This window comes from Peromyscus leucopus, chromosome 20 (assembly GCF_004664715.2).
Source record: "Peromyscus leucopus breed LL Stock chromosome 20, UCI_PerLeu_2.1, whole genome shotgun sequence".
NCBI classification, from domain to species: Eukaryota; Metazoa; Chordata; class Mammalia; order Rodentia; family Cricetidae; genus Peromyscus; species Peromyscus leucopus.
In genome coordinates, this window is record NC_051080.1 from 32,341,949 (window position 1) to 32,359,250 (window position 17,302).

A 17,302-nucleotide genomic window follows, 5' to 3' on the forward strand; every position below is an offset into this window, starting at 1 on the left:
GACTGGCTGGCTTGCTGCCCTGGGATTCCCAAGTTTCTGTGCCTCCACCTCCCCATTTCTCCCCAGCTTCTTGGGAGCCTGGGAGCCTGGAAGCCTGGGTGGCCTTGGCCTCGAGCTGAACCTACAATCTCTTTCCAGGTTGCCTGGATCTCCATACTATTTCTCTTGCTATTGTACTTACACCCTTGAGTCCCTTCAGCCTGTCCAGCCAGTTCCACACACCTGAGTTCTTGGTAATGCCCAGGCAGAGCTAGGACCTTCCGTGTCAGGAAAGCACTCTCAGAAACATAGACAGACATGTTAGGTCACAGACCCTCTAGCCGCTACCCCGCTGCAGCCCCTCCCTCTGCGGAGTTGATAAGCAAGTGTGGTGCTGTGTGAGTGTGACCTTGCCGCTCTCCGAGTACTCCTCCTCCCCACTCCTTAGACCCAAGACAGCCTTGACTTATAGCTAGACTTTTATCACTAGCCGCCCGGCTTCCAGCACACAGGCTGGGTCACGTGGTGTGGAGCACCCCATTTCCCTGGGAAGCTATAAAAGGAAGAAACCCCCTTTTGTTTCCTGGATCTGAAGGGAGCTGAGGGAACTGGAGGGTTTCTCACTCCCGTCAGGGCCTGCCATGCTGCCTGGTGCTTGATACTAACTCTCCGTGGGTGCTAGGAACTGAAGGGAGCTGAGGCGCTTTCCCTTCGGGACTGCCTTCGTGCCCCTGCTCTCTTTCCTAGGGGAGACCTGTGGGCTCATTCTCCTCCCCCAAGTTGTGGTGTTTCCTATTGAATTCCTCTGAATTCCTCTACATGAGTTTATGGTGCACTAAGTTGTGTGCAGGAGCCTTCATAGGCCAGAAGTGGACATCAGATCTCCTGGAACTGGAGTTACAAGCAATTGTAAACTGCCTGATGTGGGTGCTGGGAACCAAACCCAGGTCTTCGGCTGGGTCATGTCTTGTTGGCTTCAGTTTACCAAGTAGTCTTGATTTCTCTCAATAGCTGGCTGAGACAAACACAGGTTCATGTGTTCCAGTCTTAATTACTAATAATAGCTCTCAGACCACACGTTATACGTCACACAGTAAATACACCTTCACACATGTAGGAATGTCAGTTACAAAGCGGTCATAAAGGATTAATGAGGCTGCAGCCACTTCAGCAGCTTCTAAAGAGGCCTAACAGGAGGCTAACAGAAGTGAGCAGAAAGCAGGTAGAGACTAGATGCAAAGGTAAACTCTGCATGAATTAGATAACAAACCATGCTGGAGGCCCTGAAGTCAAGCCTTAGGATCAGAGTTCATCTCTCAGGAAGGCACAGCCTAATAAAAAACCATTGTTTATACAATATGGAGTAGCTTGGGGCAAGGCTCAGCCTGATCTCCACACTCAGCATCCTGGAGAAATGACCTAAACATAGTAGCACCAGCTGAGGTGCATTCCTGAGCATCAGGATGCCTCCATCAAGAGGGCAGTGGATGGTGGACAGACGAGGATACTCCAGGAGAACGTCAGCAGGTGTGTGAGGGTCCAGTGTTTCCGTGGTAGGTAGCTTTCATGTAGCTACATCAAGGCTGGTAGCACCCTATCCCTCACTGGCCACACACACTGAGACTCTGTCACCTTATGCCGGGGCTTGGCACAAGCTGGGTGATAAAACAGGACATCAGGACTTCCCAGGGAACAACAGGAAGTGTTCCTACCGAGCTGACACCCAGGCAGAACCCAAGCATAAGCATTTCTTAACAGCGCATGTGGGCTGTCCCTAGAGGGTCTGGACCCAGAGAACAGAGCTTGGGTCACCTTCAGGCCTTGGGGAGCTTTAACAGCTCCCCCTAAAATGGGACCAGATAGGCATAGTGAAGGAGAACACCTCTGTGCTCCCATCCCCATTCCGGACCTTGTCTTCCTCACCTCTGTGTGTCTGCAAAGGAGCTGTTATTTCTCTGCTAGAGCAAGACCCCCGTACCCTGCACCAGGGGAGGAAGACACCACTCAGGCCTCAGTTCTCCAGCACAGCCTGAGAAAATGCACCCCAGGCCTAAGGGTCCCTGGCCATCTTGGAGCCACAGATTCAGGGCAGGGCTCCAGGAAAGTGGGAGATGCTGGATCCTAGAGCTGTGCTGAGGAGAGTGCCATGCGAAGGGGGTTACACTTGGCTGTGCAGGAAGTGCTAACTCTATCCGTTCCCCCGGCCACTGCAGCTTCCTTCTCAGACCCAGGCAGCTGCCACGGCGCCTCTGTCATGACCTTGGAGAACAGTGCCAGCTCGGCTGCAGCCTTTCCCAAGACGGAAGGTCTCGTGGCTGTGATCACAGGAGATGTGACCCATAGGCAGAGCCGCTTAGCCTCCCTGGGACCTGGGCTAATGGGACAGTGCCTCCTCAGACCTCAAAGAGCCTCGAAGGTGCCTGGTGCCACCTGAGGCTCTCAGAGATCAACAAGAACCCTGGGAATTGCCTGAGGTTAAATTTGCCACCCCGCATGAAAGGAGCTGGTGGAAATAGGCTTTAATATTGAGCAACAACCATATCCAGTGAGCAGCAAACTTGTGTGACCCTCTTGGTGCCCCTTAAACTGGCAGAGGGAAGGCTCTGTCTAGAACCATCAAGGGCACTTCTCTGGCCTCAGCTGGGGATTCAGTAGGTTCCTGATTCTATTGACCCACTGAAGTCTGAGGAGCCCTCATACGGGACCTTCTGGAATCTTTGGAAAGTATGTGCCCCTCCCCCCCCAACACACACAAAGAAGCATTTCCATCCTTGACAGCTTAGTGGCAGCCCACAGAAACTCAATTCCAGATGGAGACAACATGATCGGATGTGGAGCAGAGAAACGGGAAGATGCCAGGTCCCTGGTGCCCAGCTGATCCACATGACCAAACTCTCCCCCAAGCCCTGAGCTCCTAGGCCTCTAAGCAGGGGCCCTGCCTAGCATAAAGAACCGGTTTCCGGCTCTCCCCACACACAGCTGCCTCCCACTTTGTGAAGTTCTGCAGATGTCTCCATCTTTTCTCCCGCTTGGGGTGACGTTGCTCTTTCTCTAATTTCCCAAGCCGAATGCACAGCTGATGAATGTCAGCCTTCCTTTTTAATGCATTCTGGAAAGCAAGCACAGCTCCAGAGGGGCCCTAGAGAAGAGGAAACCCATAGGACTGTTTGTCTGGGGCTTTTTATAGTTCTATGGCAGACACTGGACAAAAAACTGAAGCCAAATCTATTAAGACTGGATAATTCTCTGAATGACAGAAAGCCCACCTGTTTCATGCCTGTTCTCCTGGCCCAAGCAGGTAGATGGCATTCAGGGCAGTGGCCACATTGTAAGGACCGCTGTTCACCTTTTTTTTTTTTTTTTAAGATTTATTTATTTATTATGTATACAGTATTCTGTCTGCAGGTATGCCTGCAGGCCAGAAGAGGGCACCGGATCTCACTATGATGGTTGTGAGCCACCATGTGGTTGCTGGGAATTGAACTCAGGACCCTTGGAAGAGCAGCCAGTGCTCTTAACCTCTGAGCCATCTTTCTAGCCCAGATAACCTCTGCTCATCTTTTGTTTTGTTTTTCAGGACAGGGTTTCTCCGTGTAGTTTTGGTGCCTGTCCCGGATCTCACTCTGTAGCCCAGGCTGGCCTCAAACTCACAGGGATGCACCTGGCTCTGCCTCCCAAGTACTAGGATTAAAGGCGTGAACCACCACCGCTGCCACCTGGCTCCCTGTTCATCTTTAACTTGCTTTGTTAACTCGTGACCTTGTCTGTCTGGTGGACATTAGCTTGGACTGGCATTGCTAACATGCCCACCTCGAAGGTATTGCTGGTTAATCCTCAGCAGAGTTTGCTGGTGTTAATTAAACTAATCTTTGTTCCCATGTTTACATGACCAGCTTGTAGCTTTACCATAGAGCCAACCCCAGCACAGCTACCAAAATGTAGCTACGGTTGTTCTTAGTTACCCCATATCTAGCCCCTTGTCTACAGGGTGCTCAGGGGTGGTCTCTTTCCTGAAGTAAGTGGCAGCATCTTAAAAGGCAACCTTACTCACAGTTCAGTTTGTTGCAATCAGCTGTATTAGAATTGAGGGGTGCCTCTCCCACACTCGAGGGAAGGAGCTACAGGAGAGCCAGCAAAACTGGCCCAGAGCCCTATTGTCCCTCGTCTCTGGTCAGCCTAGTTCTCTATCTCTGTTCCCAGCATCACCATTTTAACCCTAACATTCCATCCAATCCTAACCTCTGCCTTTACTGGGATAGCTGCCCTGAGGCTGAAGGACCGAGGCAGTCACAGAATTGGTTTTTCAAAGTCCCATCCTGAAGTCCTGATCCCTGAGCCTCGGAGGGCAGCTGTGTTTGGAAATGGACCCTTCAAAGGGGTGGTGATGGTTAAGACGGGCCATCAGGGTAGGTCTTAATTCAATAAGAAGAGATCAGAATGGATGGAAGGACACACAGACAGACACACAAGTGGGGGGGGGCGGTGAGGACACAGGAAAAAGATGTCATCTACACACAGGGAGAGAGGAAATAGCCTGACTAACACCTTTATCTTGGACTCCAGACTCCAGAATTCAGAATAAAGCTCCAGTTACTTAAACTGCCCAATCCACGGCACACATCACAACCTGGAAAAGGAAGATGGTGTGGGTGGGGTGCCCACCACAGACTCATCACAGGTGCCAGGGCAGAAGGGGCTCCATGCCCCCATAGCCACAGCCTCCCTTGGGAAGAGAATCAGTGCACCTGTCCTGTAGAATGAAGGCAGGGACCATGGCAGAGAGCAGCCAGACTCTAGCTCCTGAATTTGTGGGGGGGTCATTCCTGGCTGCCCATCATCCTGCCTCCCTGAAGGAGCCACAGCTGCTCAGCAGCCTTCCAGTAAATTCCATTTCTACTCGAGGAAGCAGGGACCATCCCTGCTGTGGGTATCTAGGAGCCCTGGCAGACAGACAAAGCACCGTAATGAGGAGTGGAGGGATGCCAGGCCGGTGATTTGGATGGGCTGAGCTGACAGCAGACAAAACACAACCTGCAGAGATGAAAGAGCTTGTGACTGCCCACATTTCACACGGTACTAAAAGAACAGTACAAAAGGTCTCTTGGGTCAGTTGTCGTAAACTGCCCTGGAAGGCACGGTCTTAGGGGTTAGAGCAAGGTACTAGAAGGAGTGGCCCAGGACTTTCCCCCACCTACCTAAAGGATCTTGTTCTTGCTAAGGCTATGTCCGGGCACCACAGTCCTGACTGAGTCCACCTGCAGGGGTGTAGGTCTGCGGCAAGCGCTTCCACCCTCAGGAAGTGTTAGCAAGTGGCCAGCTCCCAGTAGGCCAGCAGGTGGCGGGGCAGTTTCCTGAGCACTCCCGTCCTCCTCCCTGCTCAGGGCCCTTCCTCCCCAGAAGATTCCCCTCCCAGAAAGTAAGCAGCCAGGAGCACCACTGACTTTCTCTACCACTAGATGCCTCCGACTAACTTTGGACTCCAGCCCGGCCGTGAGGTATTCAAGCTGGAAGTGAAACTATGCAGGAAAGATTCACAAGGTGTAATTTTGCATTAGCAAAAGCCTGGTGAGCACATTCGGGAATAGGGAGGACTCCAGTGGAGGTTGAGCTGAATGTGCTTGCTGCACTGAGGTCTCTCCACGGAGGTTCTGTGTTCAAAAGGAGAGCTCCAGAAGCTAGCAGGACACTCACTGCTCTACCAATGGATACCTAAAATTGACAGTGGCCACAAGCAGCTGAAAACCCCCCAAAATATTCAGCTAATAAAGAACCTCTGAAGGAGAGAAGCACTTGGCCAAGGCCTGCAGTTAGGGACAGGGCCCAGCCACCGCCCCTCCAGTGGATCAGTTCATGGACCTGGCAGGAAGGATGTAGGAAATAAACAAAACTTACCAGTCTCGGGGGCCTCTTGAAAATCATGAGACACCTCCCCAAGTTTCTAAAACAGAAACCATTGCTGGGGAGAGGAGACTCTCCGACCAGCTGAGCTGGCCGCTGGGCAGTCTGGGAGCTCAAAATATGCAGCTTTCATGAGGGGTCACCCATGCTGGAGTGGGGGTCGGGGTGACACAACTGTGCCTTTGAGTCACTCCTGCTCCTGTAAGTAACCCCAATAAACTCACAGGCTGGCTAAGCTAGACTTGTGTGGAATGGTGTCTATGGTCTGTTATCAGTGCCCTGAGTGAGGTGAATGGGCATTTCTTCATATCTTTCCAGGAAAGATCACACAACAAACCTGCCTGTGCTCACTGTTAGCAAGTCTTGCTTGGAGCACGCTGCCATCTGTCAGAGAAACCAAGCATTATGGACAAAAAGGTGCCTATCTTCCTTGGGGAGTTTGGGACAGGCTCCAGGCCATCACTGCTTGGCTTTGTGTTTCTGGTTGCCCACAGCATCCCTGTAAGAATGGAACAGACGAGGGGGAGGTGACAGAGAAGTGACCTAATTCTACTCTCTAGTCCTTTAGCGATGTGCCCTATTCTTGGGGGTGAATAAATATACCCACAATTTCCAGGACCCCTCACAAGTACTCTGGTCCTCAGGGTAAGGGTAGACAGGATATGACCCCAACCAGCTTGCACCCCCAAGGTCCTGGCAGTCAGCACCATGGCCAGAGGCACATGCCACTGGGGGATATTTGCCTGCCTCTTAACTCGGCACACTATCAGGCAATTGAAAGGCAAAGGTGAGCAGGGAATGATGGTACCTACCTTTAATTTAATCCTAGCACTCAGGAGGCAGAGGCAAGTGGATCTCTGTGAGTTCGAGGCCAGCCTAGTCTACATAGTGAGTTCCAAGAAAAGTCGAGGCTATGTAGAGAGATGCTGTCTCAAAAATAAATAAATAAATAAATAAATAAATAAATAAATAAAATGAAAAAAAAATAAAAGAAAGTTAAGGGAGGCAGGCAGATAGACAGGCAGGCACAGGGTGACTGTCTGTCAGATGGTCAGAGCGATTTCAACTCGAGCTCTCTGTTGGGACTGCAATGTTGCTCCTGGCACACGTGGCTAGGCATCTGGAAATGTGTTCTCAGCAGCAGGAAGTAGCAATTGCATCAGCCCCCTTATCTTTTACGCCAGAGTTTTCCTGCCAGCTCTGAATCACACTGAAGACCCTCGGCAGTTTCCCATGGCCCTGCTCAGCTGATCCACTTGGAGGTTCTGCACACGCTGCAGATGCCCAAGCACCTGCTCTCCCAGGTAGACTGGAAACCCCACACAAGCCTCGGAGCCACCACCTGAGAGGACACTCAGGAATCCTATTTGAAACTTCTCCCGGGTCCAGTCTCCTCCCGCTTCATGCTGTGTCTGGTTGCTATGGACCTGTGCTGGCTGGTCTATGCTACCTTGACACACAAACTAGAGTTATCTGAAAGGAGGGAACCCCAGTTGAGAAAAGACCTCCATTAACATCCTGCTGTAGGGCATTTTCTTAATTAGTGATTGCTGGTGTCAGGGAGGACCCAGCCCACTGTGGGTGGTGCCATCCCTTGGCTGGTGGTCCTGGGTTCTATAAGAAAGCAGGCTGAGTAAGCCATGGGGAAGCAAGCCTGTGAGTAGCTCCCCTCCATGGCCTCTGCATCAGCTCCTTCCTCCAGGATCCTTCCCTGTTTGAGTTCCTGTCCTGACTTCCTTCATTGCGATGAACAGCAATGTGGAAGTATAAGCCAATAAACCCTTTCCTCCCCAACTTGCTTTTTGGTCATGGTGTTTCATCACAGCAATAGAAACCCTAGCTAAGACGGGACCCAAGCCTTCCATAATGTAATCTTTCCTGAAATGCCCTCAAATTCTATGAGGAAGATTCTCTCAAGTGTACTCTGTGGGCAAGAGAGTAAAGTCAGGAAGCACAGCCCTTGTGGAAGGCATAGCCCGGATTGGATGCACAGTCCCCATTGTATAGTCCCCACTGAAGGGCACCTGGACTGGGCATCTCGCTGAACCTGTTCCCTAGCTGTGAGGTTGAACCAAACTGAATGTGGTCTTAAGAGGTCCCCAACATTCAAGTCCTCAGCTTGCATTGACTCAGAGCCCAGTCGAAGCCTAACTCAAGAACAGGCTTTCAGAGCATCACATCAGGGATACCACCTCAGCTCGCACCAGTCAAGTTTTGGGCTCACTCCCACTGTGAGGACCACCCAGTTTCGAATCATTATTTGTGCCCCTAGCTGCTAGATTTAACTTACCCAAGGGTTTTCCTTCTAGAAGTAGGTAAATCCTGCTGTAAGGAATAACCATTCTTACAAAACACTTCACTTAAAAGAACATGGCCTGCAGCAGCATGCAGAGCCCACCAGGCCAAGAGCTGAGGCTGCTTCCAGACAGGCATGGGCCCTGGCCAAGATAACTTGCTGTCATACAGCCAGCATGGTTTAGTTGGACTCCCAAGACATGGGGAGGAACAGGAAGCTACTAGTGGCCATTGCTGCTCCCAGGAGGAGAGAAGAGGAAGAGCTGGGGTCTGCCTCCTGGCCCACACCCCAAGGCCGTCTCAGAAACAGCCTGGCTCCTTGTTTCTCCTCCTAAAATGTGCTTGAGGGATTTTGAGCCTCGGTGTACAGCAGCCAGTGTCTGAAAGGTAGACCTCTGGGTCCTTAGAGCCCCAGCTGAAGCTGAGGCAGCTGGCAGGGGGCGTGGTGCATGCAGGAACACAGGGGGTGGGGCGGGGGCGGGGGGGGGGGAGTCTCTGCAGCAGCTGGGGCCATCAGGGGTCAAGCCGCTGCATGAGGTACAGATGAACCCCCACTGCTATCCTGTTCTGAGCTCTCCGTGAGATGGCCTTCCTGATCTCAGGAGTCATCCTGCTCTGTCCTGGTTCGCAGATTGAGGCCTGAGCAGGTCTTGACTTTTCTCTCCCACTTCTCACAGAGGATCCCAAAGGAGGAACAAGGATAAGCCACCAAGGTGACTCTTTGCCCAGTCCGGCAGGGCCTTCCCTCCCAGAGGTGATCAGAGCTGCCAAGAGTAGGGGGCTTGGTTGGGTAGGAGGTGCTGGGTCCCAATAGGACCCCTTCCCTCCCTCTAGTGGGCCTGGGACCCAAAGCATCTTACCTGAGATTACATCATCACATCTGGCAGAGTCCGAGTGAGATGCCCCACAGCTCTGCCTCCTGTCTCCTGCAAGCTGCACACTCTGCCGCGAGGCCCTGTGTGCCCGGAGCCAGCTGCTGCTGTTGTCCCAATCGCCACAGCCCGTAGCCTCCTGCGCATCAGGTACCCTCCCCATAGAGCCCTGTCTCGGCTCAGTGACCTGTCCCCCTCCACAGCCAATCTTGCCTTCCTGGGCCCGTGGGTCAGGCGACTCCTTTGCAGGCTCCCACTGTCCCTGCTTTGGGGGACAGGTGTGTGGTACAGACTCTGTGGGAGGAAAACGCTGCCTGTAGACCTGAGACAGTAAGAGAAGACAAGGGGATGTGATGCCTCTTGTGAAGCCACACCGCAGAACTCGATCGAGCCTTCCTCTTAAGCAGGAAGCAGCTTCATTATCCGCTTCCTACTTTGCCAATTTGGGGCGTGAAGAGCGTCTTTGTCCTTGCTGTCCGTTTTTAGAATCTTACCACATCAGGGGAGGGAGAAGGCTGCCTGACCAGATGCCATACATGACACAGAGTGTCCCTTGCCTGTATATTTTCCAAGGGGAATGCCAGTAGCCTACACAGTGGTGAGGGACATTAGAGTTGGGCCTGACTGGCCTCTGCGGAGAAGCAGGGACTGAACTCTCTGCTGGGAGAGAAGCAGCTGTGTATCCAGCCTTGGAGAGCCCCGTGGAGGCTGGAAGACCAAGGATACAGGGTGAGGCCTCACCATCCTCCGCTGTCCCCTACAGGGCCCAAGGAAAGGGGACTCTCCAGGTTCATTTGTGTGACTGAGGGGACCTAGGGGCCAGAGAAGGGATACAGCATGTTCCTGGGATGTGGGTCAGCTGGGCGGAAGTGTTCCACAAAGGGGCTTCTGAGGCTGCAGTGAGTATCCCTCATGGGCTCATGGAAAAGAAGAGGTGAGCTACCATGGCTGCCTCTAAGTGCAAGTTCTCAAGAAGAAGAAACTGGTGCCTGCCTGACCCAGGAGAACCTATACATCACCTACCCCCAGGGCAAGAGGGTCTGGGCTCTGCTTCCAGGAACCCTAGCCAGAACAGGGAGAGGGTTAGCTACAGAGAATGGAGGGAACCCAGCAGGGCAATGAGCCTGAAGGCTGGCACATCTACAGACCATGTCTACCCCAAAGGCCTAGTCTCAACCCAGACAGTAGACGCTCGCCCCAAAAGCTGCCTCTGTCAATTGTTGTAGCTCCAACGTGCCCATCTCCTGGGGTGCTCCTAATTCTCTCAGTAGTACCCTTGGGGACGGCACGGCTCTAGATCTGACACCATGGTGTCCCCAGAGGCCAGGATGGTGCCATACACACCTCCAAAGACAGTAGCTTGCAGCCCTCAATATTGCCCCTGCCTGCTCAGCCTTACCAGTTACCTGATCGCCTCACTAGAGGGAGCATGAGTAGCCAGGAATTCCCTGTCCACAGCCAGCACTGAGGTCTTGAGTCCAAGACTGCTGCTGCTAAAAAAGAACAAAGTGGGCAGGGACCCAGAGTCCAGTAGCGCCCTCAGAGCCCAAGGAGTCAGATAGCAAAGGCAAAACCAGAGACCCCAGACAGAAAAGTCTGCAAGCCAGAAGCCAGGTGACTAGCTGCTTTCAGGGGCACTCAAGTTAGGGAGGAAGCCTCTGCTAGTAGGAAGATGCAATCCAGGAGCAGATTTCCTGGACCCAGGCTCCAAGATAGCTCTGGGCATCTCAGGACCACTAGACTGGGATCTTGGGCTCTTAGGGGACATGTCCTCACTCTGGAGGAGGTATGAACTCCCTTGGGTCTGCTTAAGAGGCCATGCAATGTGTGTGTGGCAGGGGGGTGTGCAGTGAGCCACAAGAATATATTATAGAGATATAGCTGTATATAATAAGCTATACCTTGATCGACCAAGGAGTCCTTCAAGAGGGAAGCCATTTATCAAGGAATATTTCATGTTATCCAGCTTTTAATACATATCAGCTGTCTTCTGCTATGAAATCCTTGTGTGCTCATATACTACTAGGCCAGATGGCAAACAGCATAAACAGCTCAGACCTCCTGCTGATCTACTAGGTAGCACCCCTACAGAGCCAGGGAGACAGGCGGACTATAGATGCATAGCTTTGTTTCTTGTGCAAATGAAGCTCAGGCCATCCCTTGCCTTCAGGGCAGTGCAGAGCTATTGACTGAGAACAATAGGGCTTTTTGCATAACCAGGTGCAATAAAGACTGGAGCAGAATTCCTGGGCAGAGCAGAGTCAAGTGGCCTGAGAGAAAGAACAAGGCAGATCTTTTGTAGCATGCAGCTCAGGCTGAGGAGTGAGGAGCAAAGAAAAGCGGAGTTTTTGTTGTTGTTGTTGTTGTTGTTGTTTTTGTAGATTGTAGGTGAATCAGATCAGGAGAGGAGAAGAGGGAGGAAAGATGGAGGATAAAGGAGGATAAAGGGATGAGGATGAGATCAAAACTATAATTGCTTAATTATTACTAGGGCTGTGAGAGGATCGAAAAAGAAGGGACACAGAGGAACTGAGAGTCGGGACAGAACTGAAGCTGTGTAGACAGAATTTTGTCCTAGAGAAATAAAGTTAATGGACAAAAGAGCATGGTGTATATAGATTCCTTTCCCTCCGATAACCCCATATCAAGCATAGCATTTTCCCCAGGACCCTGGGAAGGATTTTCTCAGGGCAGGCCCCTGGGAAAATTCCAATGGGGGTGGGGTGGGGAACTGGGAGGGGATGAGGATCCGTGCATACTAAACACAGTGATCCCACCCACACTGGGATCAGAGTTGAGGGGAGCAGGTGTCTGCCATCAAGGCATCAGGTAAACAACCTCATCTCCACCCCAGGACCATCAACCCTGGCTTAGCTGGACCAGACTCAAGCAATCTTTCCTGTAGGGCTGGGAACAGTATGTGCTGGGCCTGGGAGGGATGTATATAGCCCTGGGAACACTGTGTACCTCCAGTATTGATGCTTGTCAAAGGCAGCCAGGGTGGCCACACCACCACCACCCCTACATTTCCTAAAGTTTGCTGTCACTCTTTGGAAATTCTCACCAGCTCAGACCTGGGTGTATGTGGCCCCGGAAGAGGAAGAACTAGGCTCACAGGGAGAACTGTTTGACACAGCCCTAGGCCCATGGGAGGAGGGTGTAGTAACAAGCCTACTTCTCCCTGCAGAGTCCTGGAAGGCCCTGGCCCTCACCAGGTCAGAGGGGCCCCTGGAGGAAGCAGCTGGCGCCTGGAGGTAAGCACATGGCCTGCAGAGGGTGGGACCAGAAGGAAGACCAGAGGAGATGTTGGCCCTGGCTTGGGAAGAGACCATGCCTGTGAGAATTTAGGAACAGGCGCAGGGATAGAAGTGCAGGACAACAGAAGGCTGGGTAAATTCCCAAATGCTGGGAAGGAAGACAGTTCAAGGGGAGGCTAAGAGACACAGCATGCACATGGCTGAGTCATCAGAGAAGTGTCTTCATCAGCCCAGAAGGGATCACCTGTTGGTTATTTGTGGCACTCTTACCCTGCAAGAAAACATCACGAAACACAACAAAATCCACTAACAAGAGTTTTTTTTTTTTTTTTTTTTTTTTTTTTTTTTTTTTTTTTTTTTTTTTTTTTTTTGGTTTTTCGAGACAGGGTTTCTCTGTGTAGCTTTGCGCCTTTCCTGGAACTCACTTGGTAGCCCAGGCTGGCCTCGAACTTACAAAGATCCGCCTGCCTCTGCCTCCCGAGTGCTGGGATTAAAGGCGTGCGCCACCACCGCCCGGCAAGAGTTTTATTAAGATAAGGGAGAGAGACAGATGTGTACAGGCCTGTGGAAAAGACACGTGAGTAAAGATAGAGCCAGGAATCATGGCGCCGACTTATAAAGGCCGCGCCTGCGCACACAGGTCCATGTGGCTATTCCATGCATGTGCATAGATCACAAGGTTGCGCTGCAACCACGCAAAGCCACGGGGTCCTGGTCACACGAGACATTTTAATGACTAGGCGGAAGTGACTACGTCCCGCCGGGCATGCGCAACCATGCCCAACCATGGGGGCGTGTTGTGAATCCATATGCCAAGCACTTCCCTTTGCCTTTATGAGTCCTGGCCCTTGATGGTCACCTCACCCTAGGAGAAAGATGAGGTTAGACAATCTGAGGAGCTGGCACTCAAATATTCGCTTCAAATGACCCCTGGAGATTGGCCTTTTCTCCCATGCCCTGTGGATGACCCAGGAATCTGAGACTTAGACAAGTTTAGGAGCTGGCCCAAGCCATAAGACGCACAAACTTCCCAGGCCTTGACACTGACTCAGACTCCTGTCCAGCACCCAATGCCTCCCTCCATACCCCAGGTGAGGGACCAGGACTCCCCAGTACCTAGCTCTCTCATCTGTAAACTCCTCTGGAGTTGGGGGATCTGCTGCACCCGGGGAGGGACCCAAAGCCATCAATCTGGCCCCTGAGGAGTCCAAGGCCTCAAAGTACACTGCAGGAGACAGTGTCTGGAGCTAATGGCTTTGCCAGGCAGAGGCCAGGCCAGGTAGACTGTAGCCAGTCCCAGAAGGCTCTCTGCCTCAAAGTCAACACCTATCTAGGTGCAGAGGGCCAGGGACAACACCTACCTTCTGTGGCCTCATCAGGGGCAGGGAGCCATAGGGAGGCTTCAGGGGGAGGGGGTAACTCAGAAGGAGATTGAAGGGGAAGGGGGTGACTAAGGGAACAACAGTCTGTCAAAGGAAGAAGAGGCCGGAGCAGCAGCAGAAGCCTGGACCAGCAAGATCAAGGTTAAGAAGTGAGAGGAGAGAGTGGTCTCAGAGCTGCGGCTGGACAGACCACGCTCCCATCTGAATACTCTGCAGCAGGACTCCACTCGGGTGGAAGGTGCCTGGCCTGTGGCCCTCAGATAGAGTCCTGAGCCCCTGTGGCTGTGCAGCCAGGGTCCCTAAAGGTTTGTGATAGGTGCTTTTCACACACATCAAGATCACATCAAGCGCGACAATGCTGAGGCCTGGAGGCCCAGGAGCCGGGACAGGACCAGGTGGTTCCTGAGGCCAGCACTCACCTTTTGTGGTCCCCACTAGGCAATAGGAACAGCTGAGGTGGGCAGGGCACCCAAGGCCAATATAATAACTTCCTCTTCCTCTCTGTCCCCGGAGGTCCTTGAGGGAAGCGATGTTCCTGGCCTGGCGCCGCTTGTAGCTGAAGACTGATATGAGGCCCATTGTTTGAGATTAGAGCTGGCAGGGACCACGGGAAGCCCCCAGTAATGCCCTATGTCCCGCTTACTGCAGACCCAGAACCCCGAGTGAGGACAGCGCCAGTGGACAAGGACAGCGCCAGTGGACAGAACAGCCTGCGCCAGGATGAAGGCACGCGGGGTCGTCCTCCTGGTCTTGCTGCTAAGTGGACAGTCAGGTGCGGATCACCTCAAGAAGGGGTTGCCCAGTCCAGGAACCCCTTCTCCTAGGGATGAGGAATAGGCGTGGGGAGGAAGATGGGGGGCCCGGGGCTCCTTTCTTTTGCCAGCTGCAGGCTTGGCTGCTTCCTTCGGCACTGCAGGGTTGGGGGTGGGGAGAATTCTGTCTCCTTGTATAAAATAAAAAGGATCCGGAAAGGAGGGCGGGTTAGGATCAGGACTTAGTGCCCGACCCCGAGTGTGTCCTCTGCATCTGGATATCCGAGGCTCACAGATGTCTCCGCATCACCAGGGTGGGCCCAAGAAGAAGATGGAGATGTGGACTTGGGGCCAGAGAGCTACGGCTACGATGATGACTATGAAGAGGAGGAAGAGGAGACCAACATGATCCCTGGAGGCAGGGACAGAGGTACCCACCCCAGCTGAGGGCCCAGCTTCCTGCTCTGCACAGAGCATCGCTTCAACACTTTACCTCCTGCCCCCAGGGTAAGGCAGAGCACGCTGCTGGCATTCAAGGCGGGAGCCCAGCACGCCCACACCACACACACACAGGCTCTCCCCTCAGGCTGCAGCCTTCTCCACTCTGAGCTGACACTCCCGGTCTGTCCCTCTCAACCCTCTCTGCCCTGCTTCCCTTCCCTTCCTGCTTCCTTAGCCCTGGACTCCACCTTATCTGACCCCCATGTTCTGTAGCTCCTCTTAGTAGCCCGAGGCACAGGTTCCTGCAGGAGGGCCGATGGGTGGTGAGGGCAGGTACTCGGGGATGGCCCTGGAGGCCAGCTCGCAGCCTGAGCTGCCCTGCTCTGTCCGCAGAGTATCTGCAGTGTTACACCTGCCAGTCAATACACAGCGGAGAGAGCTGCAACCAGATACAGCGCTGCTACCACAAGACTTTCTGCACCACGTTCATCTCTCATGGCAACACTGGTGAGCGTATGGGGGAGGGGGGGCACGCACACCCAAAGAGGGGGTCAGAGGAGGAGCCCGCCCCGACACCCGTGCCCCGCCCTCACCCCCTGTTCTCCACACCCCCCCTAGACCAAGGTCTCCTGACGACCTACTCCATGTGGTGTACCGATACCTGCCAACCCATCACCAAGACGATATCTGGCACCCAGATGACACAGACCTGTTGCCAGTCCGCCCTGTGTAATATTCCACCCTGGCAGAGCCCCCAAGTCCAGGACTCCCCGGCTGGCGGGGCAGGCAGCCCCGTGGAGGGTGGGGTCAAAAATCCTCCAGATGGCATTGCAGGTAGACCCCTAGATGTCGCAGTCAGACATCCTCAAGGTGACAGGGTTGGCCACCCGCCTCAGGTCAAGTCTGCCAATCCTCAGGGTGGTGGGGCTGACTTGCCCAAGGGTGGCAAGAATAACGAGCCCCGGGGCAGTAGGTCAGGATGCCCTCCAGGCTGGGCCAAATTTGGTGATACAGCCCTCCTGCTCAGCCTCCTCACTAGTCTATGGGCATCAGGAGCCTGAAGACCTGCCCTCTTCCTAGCAGGATATCCTGGTCTCCCCCTCCCCCACAACCAGCTTCAGAGAATAAACTTGAATTTCTTTTGCAACCCAGTCCGTTGTAGCTCCTCCAGCCATTCTCTGCCCTCGGTTCCACCCCTCAGGCCTCCTTGCCTTCTTCTGTCCTCTGCCCACGGGCAGCAGTGTGGGGACCACCTCAGCCTCCGGTCCCGGTGTCAGTTGCCCGTGCTCTAGGGGTGTTCAGCCTACAGGGGCCCTGCCCGCCCGCCCAGCTGCACAGAGCTCATAACAAGCCTGTAAGGCTCGTCCTCTCCCTGAATTTGCCAGCATGAAATTCTTCCCCGGAGCCACCACCTAGATAAACTCAGTCCTTTCATAGGTGTGAGGCACAGGGTGAGCCTCCAGCGACCTGGGGTGGGGTGTAGGGGGAAGGGGATCTTGGAGGGAGACCAGGAAAGTTGTGGGACTGAGAGCAAAGGAGGGAAGCAGGAAGAAGGCCCAGCTGCTGAGTGGGGGATTTCCCAGCTGCAACCTGGCCAAGAAATCCATCCTCTTCTGGATTCCAGGCCCTCTCTCCTAGCCCAGGCCTCCAGGAGCCCAAGATGGGCAGCAGGTCTGGGAATAAAAAGCCCCATGGGCTCCAGAGGCAGAGAAATGGATAGCACATCCATTCCTGCCTGGGCGGGTGGGTACCTTTTCTGGCTGGGGAGAGGCACCTAGCTGTTGGGTAGGTGAGCATCTCCTTGATAGGGAGCCTGGCTGCTTGGCAGGTGGGCAATGCTTGGCTGGGTATGGCCGCTATCAGCTGAGCTCTTGGCTTCCCTGACAGCTCCGAGCTATTCTTTGAGCAGCAGTTGGTGCCAGGGCAGATGTCTGGGATGAGAGAGAAGGGTAACCCGGGCCAGTGCTGACTCGTACCTCAGTCTCCCTACTTGTGCAGCAAAGAGTGAGCCTTAAGGAACTCTTAGGTCCCTGTAGCTCAATGTTATAAGAACTAGAAGTCTAGAGTCCTTTCCTAAAAGTCAAGTTTGTTCATTGGCATGCAATAAGAAACCTCTACTGGCCGGGCTGTGGCAGCGCACGCCCTTAATCCCAGCACTCAGGAGGCAGAGGCAGGCAGTTCTCAGTGAGTTCAAGGCCAGCCTGGGCTACCAAGTGAGATCCAGGAAAAATGCAAAGCTACACAGAGAAACCTTGTCTTGAAAAACCAAAAAGAAAAAAGAAAGAAAGAAAGGAAGGAAGGAAGGAAGGAAGGAAGGAAGGAAGGAAGGAAGGAAGGAAGGAAGGAAGGAAGAAAGGAAGAAAAAAAGAAAAGAAACCTCTACTGGCCAGGCAGTGGTGATGCATGCCCTTAATCCCAGCACTCGG

General features: G+C 53.3%; 1 protein-coding gene across 2 annotated transcripts; it reads left to right on the plus strand.

Annotated features, from left to right (window-relative positions):
- The first annotated feature begins 8,710 nt into the window (after positions 1–8,710).
- Positions 8,711–16,027, plus strand: LOC114684749 (glycosylphosphatidylinositol-anchored high density lipoprotein-binding protein 1). 2 transcript variants are annotated; one of them, XM_037197558.1, is made up of 6 exons: positions 8,711–8,885; positions 12,232–12,298; positions 14,332–14,455; positions 14,749–14,865; positions 15,270–15,383; positions 15,495–16,027. In XM_037197558.1, the coding sequence occupies exons 3-6, from the start codon at positions 14,404–14,406 to the stop codon at positions 15,935–15,937; spliced, it is 726 nt and encodes a 241-aa protein (XP_037053453.1). In that variant the 5' UTR covers positions 8,711–8,885; positions 12,232–12,298; positions 14,332–14,403; the 3' UTR covers positions 15,938–16,027. The 2 variants fall into 2 exon arrangements, with proteins under 2 accessions (XP_037053453.1, XP_028715152.1); XM_028859319.2 differs by lacking the exon at positions 8,711–8,885 and adding an exon at positions 9,476–9,773.
- Positions 16,028–17,302: the final 1,275 nt, after the last annotated feature.

What these genes read in the sequence shown, in the direction of transcription:
- LOC114684749 (XM_037197558.1), top strand. Translation starts at nt 14,404, where the DNA reads ATGAAGGCACGCGGGGTCGTCCTCCTGGTCTTGCTGCTAAGTGGACAG. An exon ending in CCCTGGAGGCAGGGACAGAG is followed by an intron (nt 14,866 to 15,269) that starts GTACCCACCCCA and finishes CTCTGTCCGCAG; the next exon opens with AGTATCTGCAGTGTTACACC. An exon ending in CATCTCTCATGGCAACACTG is followed by an intron (nt 15,384 to 15,494) that starts GTGAGCGTATGG and finishes CACCCCCCCTAG; the next exon opens with ACCAAGGTCTCCTGACGACC.